Source organism: Salmo salar, unplaced genomic scaffold (genome assembly GCF_905237065.1).
Source record: "Salmo salar unplaced genomic scaffold, Ssal_v3.1, whole genome shotgun sequence".
Taxonomy (NCBI): domain Eukaryota; kingdom Metazoa; phylum Chordata; class Actinopteri; order Salmoniformes; family Salmonidae; genus Salmo; species Salmo salar.
Genome location: NW_025546990.1, coordinates 72,501 through 92,707, shown reverse-complemented (window position 1 = coordinate 92,707; position 20,207 = coordinate 72,501). Strand labels below are relative to the sequence as shown.

Below are 20,207 nucleotides of genomic sequence, written 5' to 3'. Positions count from 1 at the left end.
GTCAGCGACTCAAATGAAGAGTTAGTATTTCTGAATGAGTCAGAGAGCTGATTGTAACTGAGTCAGAGAGCTGATTGTAACTGAGTCAGAGAGCTGATTGTAACTGAGTCAGCGACTCAAATGAAGAGTCAGTATTTCTGAATAAGTCAGAGAGCTGATTGTAACTGAGTCAGCGACTCAAATGAAGAGTTAGTATTTCTGAATGAGTCAGAGAGCTGATTGTAACTGAGTCAGCGACTCAAATGAAGAGTTAGTATTTCTGAATGAGTCAGAGAGCTGATTGTAACTGAGTCAGAGAGCTGATTGTAACTGAGTCAGAGAGCTGATTTGTAACTGAGTCACCGACTCAAATGAAGAGTTAGTATTTCTGAGTGAGTCAGAGAGCTGATTGTAACTGAGTCAGCGACTCAGTATTTCTGAATGAGTCAGAGAGCTGATTGTAACTGAGTCACCGACTCAAATGAAGAGTTAGTATTTCTGAATGAGTCAGAGAGCTGATTGTAACTGAGTCAGAGAGCTGATTTGTAACTGAGTCAGCGACTCAGTATTTCTGAATGAGTCAGAGAGCTGATTGTAGTATTTCACAGGGCTGAAAACAGGTGGAAATTGTGTTCCAGGAGTGAAATCTGTTACATTTTTATTTCCGAGGGATTTTTTTCCCCGTTTCCATTAATATGGCGGAGAACACATTCAGGGATTCAAATTCAACTCGCAAATGAATCCAATAAATGAACAGGGCTCATGATTTCCCCGCCCGCGTAATACCGCTCATTATGATTCTGGCCAGACCAGTCTTCGATTCAACCAATAAGGCACGAGGGGGGGGGTGTGATATATGGCCAATATACCACGGCTAAGGGTTGTTCTTTTCGCACGACGCAACGCTGAGTGCCTGGACACATCCCTTAGCCGTGGTATATTGGCCATATATCACAAACCCTCCAAGGTGCCTTATTGCTTTGATAAAACCGGTTATCAATGTCAATTAGAACAGTACAAAATACATGGTGTGCCACGGCTTTCAGCCAATCAGCATCCAGGAGCCAAACGAGCCGGGTTTATAATGGGCAGATTCGACGATGATGCTGCTGAGGTAAAAGGCCCGTCACGCCATCAGGCGAAAGCAGGGAGGAGGGAGTAGCACCCTTCTCAAAATCAAAACCGTAATCTGTGCTGCTCTGTCATTTTGTCAACGATGCAACAGAAACATCTCTTTCCCTTTTCAATTTAATGTTTGAATTGTGTTTTCATTGGGAAGGTAGATAGTGTTTTTATCAACAACAACAACAACAAACAAAAAAAAAATGACTGGAATGAATTTTCAAAAAAAAATCACTGAAGCTGGAGTTTGGGTTTAGTGGGACTATAATGTCTTCATCAACAGGACAATGACCCAACACACTTACCGGGCTGGTTAAGGGATATTTGTCCAAGAAGGAGAGTGATGGAGTGCTGCATCAGATGTCCACTATCCCCCCCTGATCTCAACCCAATTGAGACGGTTTGGGATGAGTTGGTTCCGCAGAGTGAAGGAAAAGCAGCCAATAAGTGCTCAGCATATGTGGGAACACCTTTGTTTAACCAGGTTAGGCTAGTTGAGAACAAGTCCTTTTATTTAACCAGGTTAGGCTAGTTGAGAACCAGTCCTTTATTTAACCAGGTTAGGCTAGTTGAGAACAAGTCCTTTATTTAACCAGGTTAGGCTAGTTGAGAACAAGTCCTTTATTTAACCAGGTAGGCTAGTTGAGAACAAGTCCTTTATTTAACCAGGTTAGGCTAGTTGAGAACAAGTCCTTTATTTAACCAGGTAGGCTAGTTGAGAACAAATCCTTTATTTAACCAGGTTAGGCCAGTTGAGAACAAGTCCTTTATTTAACCAGGTTAGGCAAGTTGAGAACAAGTCCTTTATTTAACCAGGTAGGCTAGTTGAGAACAAGTCCTTTATTTAACCAGGTAGGCTAGTTGAGAACAAGTCCTTTATTTAACCAGGTAGGCTAGTTGAGAACAAGTCCTTTATTTAACCAGGTAGGCTAGTTGAGAACAAGTCCTTTATTTAACCAGGTAGGCTAGTTGAGAACAAGTCCTTTATTTAACCAGGTAGGCTAGTTGAGAACAAGTCCTTTATTTAACCAGGTAGGCTAGTTGAGAACAAGTCCTTTATTTAACCAGGTAGGCTAGTTGAGAACAAGTCCTCTATTTAACCAGGTAGGCCAGTTGAGAACAAGTTCTCATTTACAACTGCGACCTGGCCAAGATAAAGCAACATTACTCGCCCCAACCTTTTATTTATTTAATATATATATATATATATATTCTTAATTCCGTTCTGTTACTTCTAGATGTGTGTGTATTGTTGTGTATTGTTAGATACTACTGCACTGTTGGAGCTAGAAACACAAGCATTTAACCCTCTCCCCCAGGGCCTCTAACCCTCTCCCCCAGGGCCTCTAACCCTCTCCCCCAGGGCCTCTAACCCTCTCCCCCAGGGCCTCTAACCTCTAACCCTCTCCCCCAGGGCCTCTAACCTCTAACCCTCTCCCCCAGGGCCTCTAACCCTCTCCCCCAGGGCCTCTAACCCTCTCCCCCAGGGCCTCTAACCTCTAACCCTCTCCCCCAGGGCCTCTAACCCTCTCCCCCAGGGCCTCTAACCTCTAACCCTCTCCCCCAGGGCCTCTAACCTCTAACCCTCTCCCCCAAGGCCTCTAACCCTCTCCCCCAGGGCCTCTAACCCTCTCCCCAGGGCCTCTAACCCTCTCCCCCAGGGCCTCTAACCCTCTCCCCCAGGGCCTCTAACCCTCTCCCCCAGGGCCTCTAACCTCTAACCCTCTCCCCCAGGGCCTCTAACCCTCTCCCCCAGGGCCTCTAACCCTCTCCCCCAGGGCCTCTAACCCTCTCCCCCAGGGCCTCTAACCCTCTCCCCCAGGGCCTCTAACCCTCTCCCCCAGGGCCTCTAACCTCTAACCCTCTCCCCCAGGGCCTCTAACCCTCTCCCCCAGGGCCTCTAACCCTCTCCCCCAGGGACTCTAACCCTCTCCCCCAGGGCCTCTAACCCTCTCCCGCAGGGCCTCTAACCCCTCTCCCCCAGGGCCTCTAACCCTCTCCCCCAGGGCCTCTAACCTCTAACCCTCTCCCCCAGGGCCTCTAACCCTCTCCCCAGGTCCTCTAACCCTCTCCCCCAGGGCCTCTAACCTCTAACCCCTCTCCCCCAGGTCCTCTAACCTCTAACCTTTACCCCAGGCCCACCTGAAGCCTCAGCACCTGTCAGCGTTCTGCCATCTGATTTCTGACCCGCGGGCTCAGTACTACTGCCGTGAGGTGAGGAGGAGAGCAGCGGGACGATCCAACAGGACCCGCGTTCGCAACCAACGCTACGCCGCCCTCATGGAGCTGCAGAGGGGTGAGCCTATTAACCAATCACAGACCCTGGGACTCAGCCTAGCAACCAATCACAGACACCCTGGGACTCAGCCTAGCAACCAATCACAGACACCCTGGGACTCAGCCTAGCAACCAATCACAGACCCTGGGACTCAGTCTAGCAACCAATCACAGACCCTGGTACTCAGTCTAGCAACCAATCACAGACCCTGGGACTCAGCCTAGCAACCAATCACAGACCCTGGGACTCAGCCTAGCAACCAATCACAGACACCCTGGGACTCAGCCTAGCAACCAATCACAGACCCTGGGACTCAGCCTAGCAACCAATCACAGACACCCTGGGACTCAGCCTAGCAACCAATCACAGACCCTGGGACTCAGCCTAGCAACCAATCACAGATCCTGGGACTCAGCCTAGCAACCAATCACAGACCCTGGGACTCAGCCTAGCAACCAATCACAGACACCCTGGTACTCAGCCTAGCAACCAATCACAGACCCTGGGACTCAGTCTAGCAACCAATCACAGACCCTGGGACTCAGTCTAGCAACCAATCACAGACCCTGGTACTCAGCCTAGCAACCAATCAGAGACCCTGGTACTCAGCCTTCAGCAACCAATCAGAGACCCTGGTACTCAGTCTTCAGCACCAATCGGAGACCCTGGTACTCAGTCTTCAGCACCAATCAGAGACCCTGGTACTCAGGCTTCAGCACCAATCAGAGACCCTGGTACTCAGTCTTCAGCAACCAATCAGAGACCCTGGTACTCAGGCAGTAGTGTCATAGTTGAGTTGAAGTGAAGACGCCTTAATAGATGATGACTCAAGTGAAAGACCCAGTAAAAATACTACTTGAGTAAAAGACTAAAAGTGTTTGGTTTTAAATAGACTGAAGTATCAAAAGGTAAACGCAATTGCTAAAATATATATTTAAGTATTAAAAAAAAGTATAAATAATCAGATGAGAGGCAGTAGGGACGACCAGGGATGTTCTCTGTTTAGTGAGTCCTCCAGATCAGAGGCAGTAGGGATGACCAGGGATGTTCTCTGTTTAGTGAGTCCTCCAGATCAGAGGCAGTAGGGATGACCAGGGATGTTCTCTGTTTAGTGAGTCCTCCAGATCAGAGGCAGTAGGGACGACCAGGGATGTTCTCTGTTTAGTGAGTCCTCCAGGTCAGAGGCAGTAGGGACGACCAGGGATGTTCTCTGTTTAGTGAGTCCTCCAGATCAGAGGCAGTAGGGATGACCAGGGATGTTCTCTGTTTAGTGAGTCCTCCAGATCAGAGGCAGTAGAGATGACCAGGGATGTTCTCTGTTTAGTGAGTCCTCCAGATCAGAGGCAGTAGGGACGACCAGGGATGTTCTCTGTTTAGTGAGTCCTCCAGATCAGAGGCAGTAGGGATGACCAGGGATGTTCTCTGTTTAGTGAGTCCTCCAGATCAGAGGCAGTAGGGACGACCAGGGATGTTCTCTGTTTAGTGAGTCCTCCAGATCAGAGGCAGTAGGGACGACCAGGGATGTTCTCTGTTTAGTGAGTCCTCCAGGTCAGAGGCAGTAGGGACGACCAGGGATGTTCTCTGTTTAGTGAGTCCTCCAGATCAGAGGCAGTAGGGACGACCAGGGATGTTCTCTGTTTAGTGAGTCCTCCAGATCAGAGGCAGTAGGGATCAAATCAAATTTCAAATCAAATGTATTTATATAGCCCTTCTTACATCAGCTGACATCTCAAAGTGCTGTACAGAAACCCAGCCTAAAACCCCAAACAGCAAGCAATGCAGGTGTAGAAGCACGGTGGCTAGGAAAAACTCCCTAGAAAGGCCAAAACCTAGGAAGAAACCTAGAGAGGAACCAGGCTATGAGGGGGGGCCAGTCCTCTACTGGCTGTACTGGGTAGAGAGGAACCAGGCTATGAGGGGTGGCCAGTCCTCTACTGGCTGTGCCGGGTAGAGAGGAACCAGGCTATGAGGGGTGGCCAGTCCTCTTCTGGCTGTACTGGGTAGAGAGGAACCAGGCTCTGAGGGGTGGCCAGTCCTCTTCTGGCTGTACTGGGTAGAGAGGAACCAGGCTATGAGGGGGGGCCAGTCCTCTTCTGGCTGTGCTGGGTAGAGAGGAACCAGGCTATGAGGGGTGGCCAGTCCTCTTCTGGCTGTACTGGGTAGAGAGGAACCAGGCTATGAGGGGGGGCCAGTCCTCTTCTGGCTGTGCTGGGTAGAGAGGAACCAGGCTATGAGGGGTGGCCAGTCCTCTTCTGGCTGTACTGGGTAGAGAGGAACCAGGCTATGAGGGGTGGCCAGTCCTCTTCTGGCTGTACTGGGTAGAGAGGAACCAGGCTATGAGGGGTGGCCAGTCCTCTTCTGGTTGTGCCGGGTGGAGATTATAACAGTACATGGCCTAGATGTTCAAATGTTCATAAATGACCAGTATTGTCAAATAATAATAATCGTAGTAGTTGTAGAGGGTGCAACAAGTCAGTAACACAAGAGTAAGTGTCAGTTGGCTTTTTCATAGCCGATCATTGAGAGTATCTCTACCGCTCCTGCTGTCTCTAGAGAGTTGAAAACAGCGGGTCTGGGACAGGTAGCACGTCCAGTGAACAGGTCAGGGTTCCAGCAGGTCTGGGACAGCAGGTCTGGGACAGGTAGCACGTCCGGTGAATAGGTCTGGGTTCCAATAGCCGCAGGCAGAACAGTTGAAACTGGAGCAGCAGCACGGCCAGGTGTACTGGGGACAGCAAGGAGTCATCAAGCCAGGTAGTCCTGAGGCATGGTCCTAGGGCTCAGGTCCTCCGAGATAGAGAAAGAGAGAATTAGAGAGAGCATATTTAAATTCACACATGTCTCTAACCCCCCCCCCAGAGGGCCAGTACTTCAGCGAGGACCAGATGAGAAGCCGGGAGCCCTTACTGTATGAGCAATACATCGGCCAATACCTGACTGAGGAGCAGCTGTTACGTCGCTCCCTCGAGGCCATGCAGGGAGAAGCAGGGGAGGAGCGGGGCCCGGGTGGAGCAGAGGGGGGACTGGCCCACCTCCTCCTCAACTCCTACCAGGAGAGACTGATCCAGAGTCGGATGCAGGAGGAGCAGGACAGGGAGGAGAACGCACTGGAGGAGGAAGAGGGAGAGGAAGAGGGTAAGACGCACACAGCATCACCAGACGTGCGTTCAAACAAGGGAAGTAGTTTGACGACATTCACTACGGTTGGCTAACAGTTTGAGAAGGTAGTCAGCAGCGAAGGTAAGGGATTCTGATCACGTCTCTGTGTGTCTCACGGTACTGTGTGTGTGTGTGTGTGTGTGTGTGTGTGTGTGTGTGTGTGTGTGGTCCCTCCAGCTGGAGGGTTGGGGGCAGAGGGCTATGAACCATCACCCCAGGAGAAATCACTGCTCAGGGACGAGTTCATCACTCTGATGTACCAACGCTTCCTGGACGGACACGACAAAGACTTTAACTACAGGTTAGTAGCTGGCTGACTAAATTACTAACTAGGTAGACTAACTGGGTAGACTAACTGGGTAGACTAACTAAATTACTAACTGGGTAGACTAACTGGGTAGACTAACTAAATTACTAACTGGGTAGACTAACTAAATTACTAACTGGGTAGACTAACTGGGTAGACTGACTAAATTACTAACTGGGTAGACTAACTAAATTACTAACTGGGTAGACTAACTAAATTACTAACTGGGTAGACTAACTAAATTACTAACTGGGTAGACTGACTAAATTACTAACTGGGTAGACTAACTGGGTAGACTAACTAAATTACTAACTGGGTAGACTAACTGGGTAGACTAACTAAATTACTAACTGGGTAGACTAACTAGGTAGACTAACTGGGTTGACTAACTGGGTAGACTAACTGGGTAGACTAACTAAATTACTAACTGGGTAGACTAACTGGGTAGACTAACTGGGTAGACTAACTGGGTAGACTAACTAAATTACTAACTGGGTAGACTAACTGGGTAGACTAACTGGGTAGACTAACTGGGTAGACTAACTAAATTACTAACTGGGTAGACTGACTAAATTACTAACTGGGTAGACTAACTGGGTAGACTAACTGGGTAGACTAACTGGGTAGACTAACTGGGTAGACTAACTAAATTACTAACTGGGTAGACTAACTGGTAGACTAACTGGGTAGACTAACTGGGTAGACTTACTAAATTACTAACTGGGTAGACTAACTGGGTAGACTAACTGGGTAGACTAACTAAATTACTAACTGGGTAGACTAACTAAATTACTAACTGGGTAGACTAACTAAATTACTAACTGGGTAGACTAACTGGGTAGACTAACTGGGTAGACTAACTAAATTACTAACTGGGTAGACTAACTGGGTAGACTAACTGGGTAGACTAACTGGGTAGACTAACTAAATTACTAACTGGGTAGACTAACTGGGTAGACTAACTAAATTACTAACTGGGTAGACTACTGGGTAGACTAACTAAATTACTAACTGGGTAGACTAACTAAATTACTAACTGGGTAGACTAACTAAATTACTAACTGGGTAGACTAACTGGGTAGACTAACTGGGTAGACTAACTGGGTAGACTAACTAAATTACTAACTGGGTAGACTAACTGGGTAGACTAACTAAATTACTAACTGGGTAGACTAACTGGGTAGACTAACTGGGTAGACTAACTGGGTAGAGTAACTAAATTACTAACTGGGTAGACTAACTGGGTAGACTAACTGGGTAGACTAACTGGGTAGACTAACTAAATTACTAACTGGGTAGACTAACTGGGTAGACTAACTAAATTACTAACTGGGTAGACTAACTGGGTAGACTAACTGGGTAGACTAACTGGGTAGACTAACTAAATTACTAACTGGGTAGACTAACTAAATTACTAACTGGGTAGACTAACTGCGTAGACTAACTAAATTACTAACTGGGTTGACTAACTAAATTACTAACTGGGTAGACTAACTGGGTAGACTAACTAAATTACTAACTGGGTTGACTAACTAAATTACTAACTGGGTAGACTAACTGGGTAGACTAACTGGGTAGACTAACTGGGTAGACTAACTAAATTACTAACTGGGTAGACTAACTGGGTAGACTAACTGGGTAGACTAACTGGGTAGACTAACTAAATTACTAACTGGGTAGACTAACTGGGTAGACTAACTGGGTAGACTAACTGGGTAGACTAACTAAATTACTAACTGGGTAGACTAACTAAATTACTAACTGGGTAGACTAACTGGGTAGACTAACTAAATTACTAACTGGGTAGACTAACTGGGTAGACTAACTGGGTAGACTAACTAAATTACTAACTGGGTAGACTAACTGGGTAGACTAACTGGGTAGACTAACTAAATTACTAACTGGGTAGACTAACTGGGTAGACTAACTGGGTAGACTGACTGGGTAGACTAACTAAATTACTAACTGGGTAGACTAACTGGGTAGACTAACTAAATTACTAACTGGGTAGACTAACTGGGTAGACTAACTGGGTAGACTAACTAAATTACTAACTGGGTTGACTAACTAAATTACTAACTGGGTAGACTAACTGGGTAGACTAACTAAATGACTAACTGGGTAGACTAACTAAATTACTAACTGGGTAGACTAACTGGGTAGACTAACTGGGTAGACTAACTAAATTACTAACTGGGTAGACTAACTAAATTACTAACTGGGTAGACTAACTAAATTACTAACTGGGTAGACTAACTGGGTAGACTAACTGGGTAGACTAACTGGGTAGACTAACTAAATTACTAACTGGGTAGACTAACTGGGTAGACTAACTGGGTAGACTAACTGGGTAGACTAACTAAATTACTAACTGGGTAGACTAACTAAATTACTAACTGGGTAGACTAACTAAATTACTAACTGGGTAGACTAACTGGGTAGACCAACTGGGTAGACTAACTGGGTAGACTAACTAAATTACTAACTGGGTAGACTAACTGGGTAGACTAACTGGGTAGACTAACTAAATTACTAACTGGGTAGACTAACTGGGTAGACTAACTGGGTAGACTAACTGGGTAGACTAACTGGGTAGGTAACTGGGTAGACTAACTAAATTACTAACTGGGTAGACTAACTGGGTAGACTAACTAAATTACTAACTGGGTAGGCTAACTGGGTAGACTAACTAAATTACTAACTGGGTAGACTAACTGGGTAGACTAACTAAATTACTAACTGGGTAGACTAACTGGGTAGACTAACTGGGTAGACTAACTAAATTACTAACTGGGTAGACTAACTGGGTAGACTAACTGGGTAGACTAACTAAATTACTAACTGGGTAGACTAACTAAATTACTAACTGGGTAGACTAACTGGGTAGACTAACTGGGTAGACTAACTAAATTACTAACTGGGTAGACTAACTAAATTACTAACTGGGTAGACTAACTGGGTAGACTAACTGGGTAGACTAACTAAATTACTAACTGGGTAGACTAACTAAATTACTAACTGGGTAGACTAACTGGGTAGACTAACTGGGTAGACTAACTAAATTACTAACTGGGTAGACTAACTAAATTACTAACTGGGTAGACTAACTGGGTAGACTAACTGGGTAGACTAACTGGGTAGACTAACTAAATTACTAACTGGGTAGACTAACTGGGTAGACTAACTAAATTACTAACTGGGTAGACTAACTGGGTAGACTAACTGGGTAGACTAACTAAATTACTAACTGGGTAGACTAACTGGGTAGACTAACTGGGTAGACTAACTGGGTAGACTAACTGGGTAGACTGACTGGGTAGACTAACTAAATTACTAACTGGGTAGACTAACTGGGTAGACTAACTAAATTACTAACTGGGTAGACTAACTGGGTAGACTAACTAAATTACTAACTGGGTTGACTAACTAAATTACTAACTGGGTAGACTAACTGGGTAGACTAACTAAATGACTAACTGGGTAGACTAACTAAATTACTAACTGGGTAGACTAACTGGGTAGACTAACTGGGTAGACTAACTAAATTACTAACTGGGTAGACTAACTAAATTACTAACTGGGTAGACTAACTAAATTACTAACTGGGTAGACTAACTGGGTAGACTAACTGGGTAGACTAACTAAATTACTAACTGGGTAGACTAACTGGGTAGACAAACTGGGTAGACTAACTGGGTAGACTAACTGGGTAGACTAACTAAATTACTAACTGGGTAGACTAACTAAATTACTAACTGGGTAGACTAACTAAATTACTAACTGGGTAGACTAACTGGGTAGACCAACTGGGTAGACTAACTGGGTAGACTAACTAAATTACTAACTGGGTAGACTAACTGGGTAGACTAACTGGGTAGACTAACTAAATTACTAACTGGGTAGACTAACTGGGTAGACTAACTGGGTAGACTAACTGGGTAGACTAACTGGGTAGGTAACTGGGTAGACTAACTAAATTACTAACTGGGTAGACTAACTGGGTAGACTAACTAAATTACTAACTGGGTAGACTAACTGGGTAGACTAACTAAATTACTAACTGGGTAGACTAACTGGGTAGACTAACTAAATTACTAACTGGGTAGACTAACTGGGTAGACTAACTGGGCAGACTAACTAAATTACTAACTGGGTAGACTAACTGGGTAGACTAACTGGGTAGACTAACTGGGTAGACTAACTAAATTACTAACTGGGTAGACTAACTGGGTAGACTAACTGGGTAGACTAACTAAATTACTAACTGGGTAGACTAACTAAATTACTAACTGGGTAGACTAACTGGGTAGACTAACTGGGTAGACTAACTAAATTACTAACTGGGTAGACTAACTAAATTACTAACTGGGTAGACTAACTGGGTAGACTAACTGGGTAGACTAACTAAATTACTAACTGGGTAGACTAACTAAATTACTAACTGGGTAGACTAACTGGGTAGACTAACTGGGTAGACTAACTGGGTAGACTAACTAAATTACTAACTGGGTAGACTAACTGGGTAGACTAACTAAATTACTAACTGGGTAGACTAACTGGGTAGACTAACTGGGTAGACTAACTAAATTACTAACTGGGTAGACTAACTGGGTAGACTAACTGGGTAGACTAACTAAATTACTAACTGGGTAGACTAACTAAATTACTAACAGGGTAGACTAACAGGGTAGACTAACTGGGTAGACTAACTGGGTAGACTAACTGGGTAGACTAACTAAATTACTAACTGGGTAGACTAACTGGGTAGACTAACTGGGTAGACTAACTAAATTACTAACTGGGTAGACTAACTAAATTACTAACTGGGTAGACTAACTGGGTAGACTAACTGGGTAGACTAACTGGGTAGACTAACTGGGTAGACTAACAGGGTTTAACTATTTTACCAGCTGTGTTGTGTTGCAGTGGACAGACTGAACTATTTTACCAGCTGTGTTGTGTTGACAGTGGACAGACTGAACTATTTTACCAGCTGTGCTGTGTTGCAGTGGACAGACTGAACTATTTTACCAGCTGTGTTGTGTTGACAGTGGACAGACTGAACTATTTTACCAGCTGTGTTGTGTTGCAGTGGACAGACTTAACTATTTTACCAGCTGTGTTGTGTTGACAGTGGACAGACTGAACTATTTTACCAGCTGTGTTGTGTTGCAGTGGACAGACTGAACTATTTTACCAGCTGTGTTGTGTTGACAGTGGACAGACTGAACTATTTTACCAGCTGTGTTGTGTTGCAGTGGACAGACTGAACTATTTTACCAGCTGTGTTGTGTTGACAGTGGACAGACTGAACTATTTTACCAGCTGTGTTGTGTTGACAGTGGACAGACTGAACTATTTTACCAGCTGTGTTGTGTTGACAGTGGACAGACTGAACTATTTTACCAGCTGTGTTGTGTTGACAGTGGACAGACTGAACTATTTTACCAGCTGTGTCGTGTTGCAGTGGACAGACTGAACTATTTTACCAGCTGTGTTGTGTTGACAGTGGACAGTGGACAGACTGAACTATTTTACCAGCTGTGTTGTGTTGCAGTGGACAGACTGAACTATTTTACCAGCTGTGTTGTGTTGCAGTGGACAGACTGAACTATTTTACCAGCTGTGTTGTGTTGCAGTGGACAGACTGAACTATTTTACCAGCTGTGTTGTGTTGACAGTGGACAGACTGAACTATTTTACCAGCTGTGTTGTGTTGACAGTGGACAGACTGAACCAATTTACCAGCTGTGTTGTGTTGACAGTGGACAGACTGAACTATTTTACCAGCTGTGTTGTGTTGCAGTGGACAGACTGAACTATTTTACCAGCTGTGTTGTGTTGACAGTGGACAGACTGAACTATTTTACCAGCTGTGTTGTGTTGACAGTGGACAGACTGAACTATTTTACCAGCTGTGTCGTGTTGACAGTGGACAGACTGAACTATTTTACCAGCTGTGTCGTGTTGCAGTGGACAGACTGAACTATTTTACCAGCTGTGTTGTGTTGACAGTGGACAGACTGAACTATTTTACCAGCTGTGTTGTGTTGACAGTGGACAGACTGAACTATTTTACCAGCTGTGTTGTGTTGACAGTGGACAGACTGAACTATTTTACCAGCTGTGTTGTGTTGACAGTGGACAGACTTAACTATTTTACCAGCTGTGTTGTGTTGACAGTGGACAGACTGAACTATTTTACCAGCTGTGTTGTGTTGACAGTGGACAGACTGAACTATTTTACCAGCTGTGTTGTGTTGACAGTGGACAGACTGAACTATTTTACCAGCTGTGTTGTGTTGACAGTGGACAGACTGAACTATTTTACCAGCTGTGTTGTGTTGACAGTGGACAGACTGAACTATTTTACCAGCTGTGTTGCAGTGGACAGACTGAACTATTTTACCAGCTGTGTTGTGTTGACAGTGGACAGACTGAACTATTTTACCAGCTGTGTTGTGTTGCAGTGGACAGACTGAACTATTTTACCAGCTGTGTTGCAGTGGACAGACTGAACTATTTTACCAGCTGTGTTGCAGTGGACAGACTGAACTATTTTACCAGCTGTGTTGTGTTGCAGTGGACAGACTGAACTATTTTACCAGCTGTGTTGTGTTGACAGTGGACAGACTGAACTATTTTACCAGCTGTGTTGTGTTGACAGTGGACAGACTGAACTATTTTACCAGCTGTGTTGTGTTGCAGTGGACAGACTGAACTATTTTACCAGCTGTGTTGTGTTGACAGTGGACAGACTGAACTATTTTACCAGCTGTGTTGTGTTGACAGTGGACAGACTGAACTATTTTACCAGCTGTGTTGTGTTGCAGTGGACAGACTGAACTATTTTACCAGCTGTGTTGTGTTGACAGTGGACAGACTGAACTATTTTACCAGCTGTGTTGTGTTGCAGTGGACAGACTGAACTATTTTACCAGCTGTGTTGCAGTGGACAGACTGAACTATTTTACCAGCTGTGTTGTGTTGACAGTGGACAGACTGAACTATTTTACCAGCTGTGTTGTGTTGACAGTGGACAGACTGAACTATTTTACCAGCTGTGTTGTGTTGACAGTGGACAGACTGAACTATTTTACCAGCTGTGTTGTGTTGCAGTGAAGTGGATGGGAACCCCGACTTCGACAACCTGGACATCGTCAACAGAGATGCAGAGGAGAAGTACTTCGATGAGGATGAAGATGAGGAGGAGGAGGAAGAGGAGATGACTGTAGTTATGATGTCATGACAGCAGCTGTCATTTGGACTGTAAAATACGATAACTTCTGTAATAACTAAACTGTCATGTTTCTAGTCTTTCTGTTCCCGTCACATTCATGTAATATTCAGTTTGTATGGATGGCAATAAATCGTGTATGTTTACCTACGTTGTTAGTCAGTTTAACTAGTTCCTAACTAGTTCCTAACTAGTTCCCTAGTTCTTGTTTGGACCCTGCTGACAACACTGGCCACTGAAGTATTTCTGAGTGAGTCAGAGAGCTGATTGTAACTGAGTCAGAGAGCTGATTGTAACTGAGTCAGAGAGCTGATTGTAACTGAGTCAGAGAGCTGATTGTAACTGAGTCAGCGACTCAGTATTTCTGTATGAGGCAGAGAGCTGATTTGTAACTGAGTCAGCGACTCAAATGAAGAGTTAGTATTTCTGAATGAGTCAGAGAGCTGATTTGTAACTGAGTCAGAGAGCTGATTGTAACTGAGTCAGAGAGCTGATTGTAACCGAGTCAGCGACTCACTGAAGAGTTAGTATTTCTGAATGAGTCAGAGAGCTGATTGTAACTGAGTCAGAGAGCTGATTGTAACTGAGTCAGCGACTCAATGAAGAGTTAGTATTTCTGATTGAGGCAGAGAGCTGATTGTAACTGAGTCAGCGACTCAGTATTTCTGAATGAGTCAGAGAGCTGATTGTAACTGAGTCATAGAGCTGATTGTAACTGAGTCAGAGAGCTGATTGTAACTGAGTCAGAGAGCTGATTGTAGCTGAGTCAGAGAGCTGATTGTAACTGAGTCAGAGAGCTGATTGTAACTGAGTCAGTGACTCAAATGAAGAGTTAGTATTTCTGAATGAGTCAGAGAGCTGATTGTAACTGAGTCAGCGACTCAAATGAAGAGTTAGTATTTCTGAATGAGTCAGAGAGCTGATTGTAACTGAGTCAGCGACTCAAATGAAGAGTTAGTATTTCTGAATGAGTCAGAGAGCTGATTGTAACTGAGTCAGCGACTCAAATGAAGAGTCAGTATTTCTGAATGAGTCAGAGAGCTGATTGTAACTGAGTCAGAGAGCTGATTGTAACTGAGTCAGCGACTCAAATGAAGAGTTAGTATTTCTGAATGAGTCAGAGAGCTGATTGTAACTGAGTCAGCGACTCAAATGAAGAGTTAGTATTTCTGAATGAGTCAGAGAGCTGATTGTAACTGAGTCAGCGACTCAAATGAAGAGTTAGTATTTCTGAATGAGTCAGAGAGCTGATTGTAACTGAGTCAGCGACTCAAATGAAGAGTCAGTATTTCTGAATGAGTCAGAGAGCTGATTGTAACTGAGTCAGAGAGCTGATTGTAACTGAGTCAGCGACTCAAATGAAGAGTTAGTATTTCTGAATGAGTCAGAGAGCTGATTGTAACTGAGTCAGCGACTCAATGTAGAGTTAATATTTCTGAATGAGGCAGAGAGCTGATTGTAACTGAGTCAGCGACTCAATGAAGAGTTAGTATTTCTGAATGAGGCAGAGAGCTGATTGTAACTGAGTCAGAGAGCTGATTGTAACTGAGTCAGAGAGCTGATTGTAACTGAGTCAGCGACTCAATGAAGAGTTAGTATTTCTGAATGAGGCAGAGAGCTGATTTGTAACTGAGTCAGAGAGCTGATTGTAACTGAGTCAGAGAGCTGATTGTAACTGAGTCAGCGACTCAATGAAGAGTTAGTATTTCTGAATGAGTCAGAGAGCTGATTGTAACTGAGTCAGAGAGCTGATTGTAACTGAGTCAGCGACTCAAATGAAGAGTTAGTATTTCTGAGTGAGTCAGAGAGCTGATTGTAACTGAGTCAGTGACTCAGTATTTCTGAATGAGTCAGAGAGCTGATTGTAACTGAGTCAGCGACTCAGTATTTCTGAATGAGTCAGAGAGCTGATTGTAGTATTTCAAAGGGCTGAAAACAGGTGGAAATTGTGTTCCAGGAGTGAAATCTGTTACATTTTTATTTCCGAGGGATTTTTTTCCCCGTTTCCATTAATGGCAGAGAACACATTCAGGGATTCAAATTCAACTCGCAAATGAATCCAATAAATGAACAGGGCTCATGATTTCCCCGCCCGCGTAATACCGCTCATTATGATTCGCCAGACCAGTCTTCGATTCAACCAATAAGGCACGAGGGGGGGTGTGATATTGGCCAATATACCACGGCTAAGGGTTGTTCTTGGGCACGACGCAACGCTGAGTGCCTGGACACATCCCTTAGCCGTGGTATATTGGCCATATTCACAAACCCTCCAAGGTGCCTTATTGCTTTGATAAAACCGGTTATCAATGTCAATTAGAACAGTACAAAATACATGGTGTGCCACGGCTTTCAGCCAATCAGCATCCAGGAGCCAAACGAGCCGGGTTTATAATGGGCAGATTCGACGATGATGCTGCTGAGGTAAAAGGCCCGTCACGCCATCATCCGTAATCTGTGCTGCTCTGTCATTTTGTCAACGATGCAACAGAAACATCTCTTTCCCTTTTCAATTTAATGTTTGAATTGTGTTTTCATTGGGAAGGTAGATAGTGTTTTTATCAACAACAACAACAACAAACAAAAAAAATGACTGGAATGAATTTTCAAAAAAAAATCACTGAAGCTGGAGTTTGGGTTTAGTGGGACTATAATGTCTTCATCAACAGGACAATGACCCAACACACTTACCGGGCTGGTTAAGGGATATTTGTCCAAGAAGGAGAGTGATGGAGTGCTGCATCAGATGACCACTATCCCCCCCTGATCTCAACCCAATTGAGACGGTTTGGGATGAGTTGGTTCCGCAGAGTGAAGGAAAAGCAGCCAACAAGTGCTCAGCATATGTGGGAACTCCTTTATTTAACCAGGTGGGCCAGTTGAGAACAAGTCCTTTATTTAACCAGGTTAGGCTAGTTGAGAACAAGTCCTTTATTTAACCAGGTTAGGCTAGTTGAGAACAAGTCCTTTATTTAACCAGGTAGGCTAGTTGAGAACAAGTCCTTTATTTAACCAGGTAGGCTAGTAGAGAACAAGTCCTTTAATTAACCAGGTTAGGCTAGTTGAGAACAAGTCCTTTAATTAACCAGGTTAGGCTAGTTGAGAACAAGTCCTTTATTTAACCAGGTCGGCCAGTTGAGAACAAGTCCTTTATTTAACCAGGTAGGCTAGTTGAGAACAAGTCCTTTATTTAACCAGGTAGGCCAGTTGAGAACAAGTCCTTTATTTAACCAGGTTAGGCTAGTTGAGAACAAGTCCTTTATTTAACCAGGTTAGGCTAGTTGAGAACAAGTCCTTTATTTAACCAGGTAGGCTAGTTGAGAACAAGTCCTTTATTTAACCAGGTCGGCAAGTTGTGAACAAGTTCTCATTTACAACTGCGACCTGGCCAAGATAAAGCAACATTACTCGCCCTAACCTTTTATTTATTTAATATATATATATATATATATTCTTAATTCCGTTCTGTTACTTCTAGATGTGTGTGTATTGTTGTGTATTGTTAGATACTACTGCACTGTTGGAGCTAGAAACACAAGCATTTAACCCTCTCCCCCAGGGCCTCTAACCCTCACCCCCAGGGCCTCTAACCCTCTCCCCCAGGGCCTCTAACCCTCTCCCCCAGGGCCTCTAACCCTCTCCCCCAGGGCCTCTAACCCTCTCCCCCAGGGCCTCTAACCCTCTCCCCCAGGGCCTCTAACCCTCTCCCCCAGGGCCTCTAACCCTCTCCCCAGGGCCTCTAACCCTCACCCCCAGGGCCTCTAACCCTCACACCCAGGGCCTCTAACCCTCTCCCCCCAGGGCCTCTAACCCTCTCCCCCAGAGCCTCTAACCCTCTCCCCCAGAGCCTCTAACCCTCTCCCCCAGGGCCTCTAACCCTCTCCCCCAGGGCCTCTAACCCTCTCCCCCAGGGCCTCTAACCCTCTCCCCCAGGGCCTCTAACCCTCTCCCCCAGGGCCTCTAACCCTCTCCCCAGAGCCTCTAACCCTCTCCCCCAGGGCCTCTAACCCTCTCCCCCAGGGCCTCTAACCCTCTCCCCCAGGGCCTCTAACCCTCTCCCCCAGGGCCTCTAACCCTCTCCCCCAGGGTCTCTAACCCTCTCCCCCAGGGCCTCTAACCCTTCTCCCCCAGGGCCTCTAACCCCTCACACCCAGGGCCTCTAACCCTCTCCCCCAGGGCCTCTAACCCTCTCCCCCAGGGCCTCTAACCCTCTCCCCAGGGCCTCTAACCCTCTCCCCCAGGGCCTCTAACCCTCTCCCCCAGGGCCTCTAACCCTCTCCCCCAGGGCCTCTAACCCTCTCCCCCAGGGCCTCTAACCCTCTCCCACAGGGCCTCTAACCCTCTCCCCCAGGGCCTCTAACCCTCTCCCCCAGGGCCTCTAACCTCTAACCCTCTCCCCCAGGGCCTCTAACCTCTAACCCTCTCCCCCAGGGCCTCTAACCCTCTCCCCCAGGGCCTCTAACCCTCTCCCACAGGGCCTCTAACCTCTCTCCCCCAGGGCCTCTAACCTCTAACTTTGTGTGTATTGTTAGATACTACTGCACTGTTGGAGCTAGAAACACAAGCATTTCGCTACACCAGCAATAACATCTGTTAAACAGGTGTATGTGACAAATAACATTTGATTTTATTTTTTTTAAATAAAACGAGAATAAAGCGGCAATGGTACAGTTTGTCCATTTTGAGAGGCTGTAGCCAAAATAATCAAGATTAAGATTAAGATTAAGATTCAGCTCAATAAATCTGTTGTTTTGTCTTAAGAGATCTTAGTTGCGTAATTTTACATCTAACTAAGATATTTGGTAAAGTATTTTTTTAAATAAAACATTTTGAATGGAAACAAGTCGTCTCTCAGTTACAATTACAGACTTTATTGAAGAATCCCCACTGGTGACCCAATCACCGACGAAGGGGCTTCGGCTCTTAACTCTGGCTCTAGAGTAATGTGGACCCTCTGGCTTCCCTCTAGAGTAATGTGGACCCTCTGGCTTCCCTCTAGAGTAATGTGTTCCCTCTGGCTTCCCTCTAGAGTAATGTGTTCCCTCTGGCTTCCCTCTAGAGTAATGTGTTCCCTCTGGCTTCCCTCTAGAGTAATGTGGCTTCCCCCTGGCTTCCCTCTAGAGTAATGTGGACCCTCTGGCTTCCCTCTAGAGTAATGTGGCTTCCCCCTGGCTTCCCTCTAGAGTAATGTGGACCCTCTGGCTTGCCTCTAGAGTAATGTGGACCCTCTGGCTTCCCTCTAGAGTAATGTGTTCCCTCTGGCTTCCCTCTAGAGTAATGTGTTCCCTCTGGCTTCCCTCTAGAGTAATGTGGACCCTCTGGCTTCCCTCTAGAGTAATGTGGACCCTCTGGCTTCCCTCTAGAGTAATGTGGACCCTCTGGCTTCCCTCTAGAGTAATGTGTTCCCTCTGGCTTCCCTCTAGAGTAATGTGTTCCCTCTGGCTTCCCTCTAGAGTAATGTGGACCCTCTGGCTTCCCTCTAGAGTAATGTGGACCCTCTGGCTTCCCTCTAGAGTAATGTGGACCCTCTGGCTTCCCTCTAGAGTAATGTGTTCCCTCTGGCTTCCCTCTAGAGTAATGTGTTCCCTCTGGCTTCCCTCTAGAGTAATGTGGACCCTCTGGCTTCCCTCTAGAGTAATGTGGACCCTCTGGCTTCCCTCTAGAGTAATGTGGACCCTCTGGCTTCCCCTCTAGAGTAATGTGTTCCCTCTGGCTTCCCTCTAGAGTACTGTAGACCCTCTGGCTTCCCTCTAGAGTAATGTGGACCCTCTGGCTTCCCTCTAGAGTAATGTGGCTTCCCTCTAGAGTAATGTGGACCCTCTGGCTTGCCTCTAGAGTAATGTGGACCCTCTGGCTTCCCTCTAGAGTAATGTGTTCCCTCTGGCTTCCCTCTAGAGTAATGTGGACCCTCTGGCTTCCCTCTAGAGTAATGTGGACCCTCTGGCTTCCCTCTAGAGTAATGTGGCTTCCCCCTGGCTTCCCTCTAGAGTAATGTGTTCCCTCTGGCTTCCCTCTAGAGTAATGTGTTCCCTCTGGCTTCCCTCTAGAGTAATGTGTTCCCTCTGGCTTCCCTCTAGAGTAATGTGGACCCTCTGGCTTGCCTCTAGAGTAATGTGGACCCTCTG

The 20,207-nt window shown here is 45.6% G+C and overlaps 1 protein-coding gene across 1 annotated transcript; it reads left to right on the top strand.

Moving 5' to 3' along the window:
* Positions 1-3,182: 3,182 nt before the first annotated feature.
* On the top strand, positions 3,183-14,232 carry LOC123731682 (coiled-coil domain-containing protein 97). Its single transcript, XM_045711076.1, has 4 exons — positions 3,183-3,397; positions 6,239-6,514; positions 6,716-6,839; positions 13,965-14,232. Exons 1-4 carry the CDS (start codon positions 3,382-3,384, stop codon positions 14,092-14,094), a joined length of 546 nt encoding a protein of 181 aa, XP_045567032.1. The 5' UTR covers positions 3,183-3,381; the 3' UTR covers positions 14,095-14,232.
* Positions 14,233-20,207: the final 5,975 nt, after the last annotated feature.

Excerpts from the sequence above, each read along its gene's own strand:
- LOC123731682 (XM_045711076.1), top strand. Across the intron at positions 6,515-6,715 it reads GGAAGAGGGAGAGGAAGAGG|CTGGAGGGTTGGGGGCAGAG; the intron begins GTAAGACGCACA and ends TGGTCCCTCCAG. Across the intron at positions 6,840-13,964 it reads GACAAAGACTTTAACTACAG|TGAAGTGGATGGGAACCCCG; the intron begins GTTAGTAGCTGG and ends GTTGTGTTGCAG.